Source organism: Priapulus caudatus, unplaced genomic scaffold (assembly GCF_000485595.1).
Source record: "Priapulus caudatus unplaced genomic scaffold, Priapulus_caudatus-5.0.1 Scaffold197, whole genome shotgun sequence".
Taxonomy (NCBI): Eukaryota; Metazoa; Priapulida; class Priapulimorpha; order Priapulimorphida; family Priapulidae; genus Priapulus; species Priapulus caudatus.
The window spans coordinates 197175-204077 of NW_014577258.1; the positions used below are offsets into that span (position 1 = coordinate 197175).

Here is a 6903-nt window from a genome sequence, read left to right on the forward strand (position 1 = left end):
CGATATACCGGTATATCGTTACACCCCTAATTCCTACAGGACAATACCTGGAAGTAAAAGACCTGGTTTATGTTCTAATAAACCATTCCAAAGTCTGTGACTTATAGTCCCTCTATGCCACGTGTGTGAACCTAGAGACAAATCAGTTTTACTGGCCAAGTAGTACATGGATACCTATAAATAGAACTGTAGACCTATTATGAGTAATAAATGCATGACAGGTTCAACAATCTAAGTCTAATAATAAGAGACTACACTGTCACTACAGTAATGTTTCGGCTGCTTTCCAGTGCCGGGCCAGCTGCTTTCAAGTACTTCAAAATTACCTCAGTAGTGGAATGGCAACTTTTTCTATGCACGTTTTTTCTGGTTCACGGTAACATTGTTATTTTGACGGGTAGACCGTGAAAACGCAGCACGTGCGGAACACATGTGCGAGCAGGCACGCACATAATGATGACTTCATCTTTACACGGTGCTGGTTGTCATGTCTGGCTGACTCACGCGAGTGGGGAGTGCCTCCTACAAAGCTGTGCTAGTTTGATTCCGTGACTAACTGGCACTGTAGCAACAGCTATAGAAATTGCAACCATTATTACATCCACACTCTAGTCTCAAACTCACTTTGTACACCAAATGGCTATTTGAACTATATACACTGATTGTGCTGTTTACAGCAGTTGTTTAGATTTAATACAAAATTGAATACTGAGCCCTATGAAACAAACTATCCCAAAGTTCTATGACAAACCACCACTTACGTTTATCATTATTATAACAATATACTATGCTATACAGGAAATTGGTCTAAGTGGTAAAATTAATTATTGGTAAATAGAAGCACCAACTCACAACAACCTCTGATAAGGGCAATTTATCAAATTTGAGCTTAGCTCAGAAAAACGAATGCTTTTAAATACTTCCTGGAAATTTGATTTACAATTACTCATATCAATCTACACTATAAGAGAGGTATCTACATGAGTGTACATGCATGCGGCTGTCTAAAAATAGCAAGTCAACATTGCTCTCGTGTTTTTTTTAATGTTGTGTTTGCATAGTTCTGTTGTGTCTGTGTATTACACGTAGCAAGAAACTCCTGACTTCGGAACATAGACCTTTATGCACCATTTACAGAGTTCGAAATTAAGGGTCAGTTAAACTCAGTTGGCTGCTTGCTCTCAACGTCAGTAACAGATACTTGCTGCCAAGAAATTGCTATTAAACCATAATAAAAACTAGAAGTTACATACAATTTCTGTTGAAAACTATGGCCCGTTGTGCTAGGTTGTATTTTTTTGAAATTGCATTGACCTTACGTTACTGTCCATACGTCATTCAATGTACAACTTGGGTTAAGCATGGGTGACTATAAATAGAACATATGAATCGAGGGAAACAGTGCTAGGAGGCTAACATACACAGGATGCAAAATTAACGCGAGTCCGGAGTCAAATACTCCCTGATTTACTGTCGGACTCCTTGATTTGACATATATGCAGGAGTCCTTGTGACTCCCTGAAAATTCTGCTATACTAAGTTACTAACAAGTTCATTACCGTATTTTTTCCCACAAAATGTCCAAAGAAAAATTGGCAGACGTGCATCGCATGAATCTTCAAAATACGCACATGCATTGTTGTTGTGCTTTAGTTTTGAACTTCAGATTGCATACTCCCTCATTTTTCTACGGACTCCCTCTTTTTGAGGGCAGGGAGTTCCGTTGGCCTCCCTTGTTCAAAAGTTAATTTCCAACTCTGCATACACAATCCAGGGAGTCCGGTTACCAAATTAATCAGGGTTTCTCATACATAAGAGGCACAGTGGCGCACCGCCGTTGTCAAATTTAACATCGCTGTTGTGAAAATGTGCCTGTATTTACTGATAAGTATATATCCTGTATCTATATATACCTATCTAGTATAAGTATATCAATACATCCTGTATTTGAATCCATCATGCGTTTTTTTCAAACTGGCCATTACCTCCTTTGTCCTATTTTCCCTCAGAAGAAACCCTGTTAACACACTTTCTACAACAAAGATGACCTAAAGATGATTACTAAATAAACTTTATGTTCAGCTGATTTACTAATTTACACCACTGTAAGTGTGTACGAAAATAATAACAACACGCAATGTCTACCCATCATTACAAGCAGTACTTAGGGCTAACGACCAGTCCAAAATCCACCATGATAAAAAATTTCGACAAGATTGAACTGTATTAAAGCGCTTATGGTAGGAAGTGGGCTGTAATCATGTTTGCGAGACCACAATAAAAGAATTAGCGTTGTCGGTAGTTTCTAGAATTAGTCTGATAACCAAATAATGGCCTTGATTTTACAATATTTGTCTGGCCGAGATTCAATCGATACAATGAATATAACATACAATGTAACAGTATTGTATTTGTAGTACATGCCAAGCATCCATCAACATCCAGCACAGCACAGTAGTTAGTATCGCCACCTCTCATGCTAGAAGAAATAGCATGCCATTATGCAATAGCAAATAGTGCCAATAATACATAGGTCCAAGAAACAGTACTAATACTAATAGATCAAATACATTGTACTGCCTAGTTACTAGTACTACTACTACTACTACTACTAGTAGTAGTAGTAGTAGTAGTAGTAGTAGTAGTAGTAGTAGTAGTAGTAGTACTAGTAGTAGTAGTAGTAGTAGTACTAGTAGTAGTAGTAGTAGTAGTAGTAGTAGTAGTAGTAGTAGTAGTAGTAGTACTACTATTAACAGGGGTCGAAATTAGCGGTATCCCGAAATCCGCGGGATAGTAGATTCTTGTGTTGGATACCAGATTTCAATGCTTGGTATCCCGCCGGGATAGTAATAAACAAAAACGTCAAAATCACGATAGTGGTTGTTGAGTTATCAACTTTTTACGGCAGCGCATCCGAGCGAGTGCACGAAGAGCGAGTGCGGGCAATCTGATCATAAATGTGATGTTACATTGTATCACATTGTAGACTCTAGACAATACATCTGCAGTGTACTTGTCTGTGCATATCTGTGAATCTGTTTTCATATAATAATTACATTACATATTAATAATTTTCAAATGCTATTATTGCATATTTAAAGATTTTGGATACCAAAATTGTTGAAATTACTATCCAAAAAATGGGATACCAGATCTTTGGGGGGGGGGATACCAGATTTTAATACCTGGTATTCCAAATGGATGCCATAATAAAAATCTAATTTCGACCCCTGTACTACTAGTAGTACTGCCTACTAGGGAGGGTGAGTAATTGCCGACCAAAAACCGTATTGCAAAATATATTTGCAATACAGACAACCGATATGTGCAATATTTCCAAAAATATGGGAAGTGGCGATAGCCATCCATGTCACTATAGGGCATAACAATTTAGATGCTGTTTTGATATTCACAGTATTATGTTAGTTATCATACGATGGATTTACTTTTCTTCATGCTTTTCTTGAGAAACAGAAGCAACCAGGCAATGTTTCAAGTGAGCAGATGAGAGTCTAAGGGCGGCAAACCATTTTGATTGTGCGGGGCACCAGTAGAACACACGCCGAAGGTGAGGGCGGAACTTTTGAATTAGCAACCCCCTCAGATGCGTTTGGTGCGCGCCAGCAGCAGGGGTGCTCCTGTGCACGATCCCACTGGACACCACGAAACACACACCCATCACGCACGCCGCACCGGCAACGCACACACACCAACAACACACACGGCATTTGTTGCGATGTGATAGATTCGAAAGAGGTGTCCCATTGACAGTCATAACAGAATCAAGAAAACAAAAGGCAGAAAACAATCAAGTTTCGGTCTTGAGGCCTGATCACAAAATAGAAATTGGTACCGTTGCATATGGTTGGTCAGTCATTCATATATGTCGTGATATATACATCATTTGAAATGGAAATTAACATTATTAAAAACCGATGCCCAGGTTACTAAGTGTCCCTCTTTCTGCATGAACTATAGCTCGTACTTGGTGTCCCAGCTTGAATCAGGTCTTAATGTGAGTCGATATCTCCTTAAACTTCCAGACATCTGTCTCTGGATGATTTCTGGCATTAAGAATTATTTAAATATGAAAAAAAACGTAGTTAAAAAGAAACGGACGTAAATTTTATCAACGATCATTTCTCAAGTAGCGCATGATTATTATTATGCTTTCTCAAATGCCTTAAATGAAATGAAAACTGTGCAAAAAAAGGGAAGAAGCCACAATTTCGTTGTGACGCAAACTAATCACCAATAAAACGGTTCCTCACTCACAAACACACCACACAGCCGACCGCACGACATCGCTACGCCAAGCCAGCACACCGCACACACGGACGATCAGCCTGGCTGATCAAAATCGAGGGGGCGGGACATTTGACTATAATTTGTCCCCCTTGGAAATTCGGGAGGTACATCAGGCGACACTGTTCCCCTGCGTCCCTCCCGTGGGATTTGCCGCTCCATTACCTGTGAGATGCAGTCCCTCTGTCCTGTCGCCGACGTCCCCCCCCCCTAACAAGGTCACCCGCATGCTACTGAATTTACCTCTCGCAGGCACTCGCGCGTGGCTGGATACACAAGTACGCCTGGCTGACACGTAATTGTGCAGCTATAATACTGGATACTGAAACTTAAGACTGAACTGAACTGACGTGCTAGTGGCAGTGCTGGCCTTCGCTTAGCGATGGCGGGCTGCTGCCGCGCGGGCAGCTTCGATCATCGTGAGCATAGGCTAATATTAGACTCGGCTGACGTGCCGGTATCTTGACGCTCAGAGTCTGCCACTCTGGCGACGCCGCAGTAGTACTCGCAGTGCTCCACGCGAGTGTTCGCTTGAACAGTAATACTGTATGGCGTCGTGTAGGCATTGTGTTTTTCGTAAATATATATATATACACCGCCACGCTGACATATTTTACGAGCCCCATTAACAATATAACATTAAAGGCAAGTGTCAAGTAATATTCATTCTTGCATATAACCACCGTTCGTAAAATCGATATCCGCGAAGTGCTGTATCAGCGATAGTATCGAGTTGTTCAAGTATAATTGCAACTATACCGATACCGGATATATCTTACACCCTACTGCTACTGTAGCCTCTAGCACTATAGCCGCGTACATGTTGCGAGCCGCTCTAGGGCTATAGAACCAGCCATGTTGGGAAATGCGAGACAACTTAGTCGCGCTAATTCGCGATATAAAACGTCACTGTGGTACGGCATTAATGCTTCTCTTTCGAAAGTGGAATATGCATTAAGTTATATCAGCTACTAAAATTAACCATCCTACTATCGCTTTGAACATGGCAGGTATCTCTATGCAGTATTCTCCTGGGGTGAACGAACATTCATTTGCGAATTCTAAACGGCTTTTCGGCGGCGCTGCGCACAGCCTGAGCAGACGCAGCAGTGCCAAGTGAGCGGAACTATGTATTTCGGCCGCCGTGGAGGTACGTGTGGGGATTTGGGACTGGTGTGAGACAAAACATGGTTGTTGTTTCAAGTAACAAATTAAGCGATCAAAAAATTTCTCGTAATATACGTTTTCTCAGAAGATGAACAAATTACTATTATTAATTTGTTACTTGACAACAACAATGTTTTTGTCCACAAGTGGCACAACCAACACAACCCGCCCACCCCTCCACATGCGGAAATACATAGTTCCCGCTGACTGGCTGGAGTAAGTTGGTCCATTGCATGCCCCATGGGTCGGTCTATAGCCCAGCGGCAGTTAATGTAAGCGGCTATAGCCTATAGTACTAGAGCTATAGTGACTAGTGCCCAGGGCCAGTGGCAGCACCGCTATCTCAGACGTCACACATAATCGCGTATTACGTGTACCTATTAATCGAAAACTACTATTTGAGGCTACAGTGAATATCATTGCGCGATTATACTAATACTATATACACACAGTAGGGCCTATAATCTATATGTAAATCGTACACAACTAAGTTAAAGTAGGCCTAAATGCCGACGCCCAAACATTGAACCAAAACTTGACAATGATGCCAACCAAACACTGAAACGAAAACAAGCCGATGGTAAATATTAGAAACATGGTTCGTGGGTTATTATATTACCTTAATTTCAAATTTTTCATGAACCCTTCTTCCGATACTTCATCTAGGAGGACGAAGTTCCCTATTCCATATTCGGGTCCCTCATATTCCGCGCCGGCTCCGGCCATTTTAAATCCCGTGCATCCGTCTAAAATTCTCGCGAGAAACAGTGAGATGCAATGTTTTGTTTTGGATATCGCGAATTATTTTTTCACACTGAATAACGCCATGTTTATTGTCGTGTGCGCCATCTAACGATCGATACAAGAAATGCCACAAAATATTATCAGGCGTACATGAGTGTATGTATCAAGATTAAATCATCGTAAATTTGTGATTACTTCTGGTAATTGGTAATTAACTGGTATTTGTGATTACTTCTGGTACTTCTGGTAATTGTAAATTACTTCTGGTATGGATATATGTTCGTATGTATGTACGTGTATTTACTTTCATTATACATACAAACTTCTGCAATGTGATTCAGGATAATCCACAAATTTCCATTTTTACACATATGCATATTCATGCATATCATTTTATTATACAAATTACTATTAGTATTACTCACTTTTACACTTAACATAAATATTTATTGATTTTACACATAAAACAATATAAATATTGTAAATAGTATTCAACAATAATAGCTTATACTTGTTTTTATTACACTGGCTACACATAAACAAAACACAAACAGACAAAAGAAGAAGCTGGAGAGGAGTATAAGATAAAGAGAGGGAGAGAGAGAACGAAAGAAAGAGAGAGGCGTGAGAGAGACAGAGAGAGAGAGAGCGAGATATAGAGAGAGAGAACGAAAGAAAGAGAGAGGC

At 40.3% G+C, this 6903-nt stretch overlaps 1 protein-coding gene across 1 annotated transcript in view; it reads right to left on the reverse strand.

The window, feature by feature from the left end:
• Positions 1-6211, reverse strand: part of LOC106807121 (unconventional myosin-Id-like) — a gene marked incomplete in the record, with an annotated part of 22393 nt that extends 16182 nt beyond the window's left edge. Inside the window, 1 exon segment of the mRNA XM_014809382.1 lies at positions 6092-6211. Coding sequence (XP_014664868.1) covers positions 6092-6198 — 107 coding nt within the window.
• Between the last annotated feature and the right edge of the window lie 692 nt (positions 6212-6903).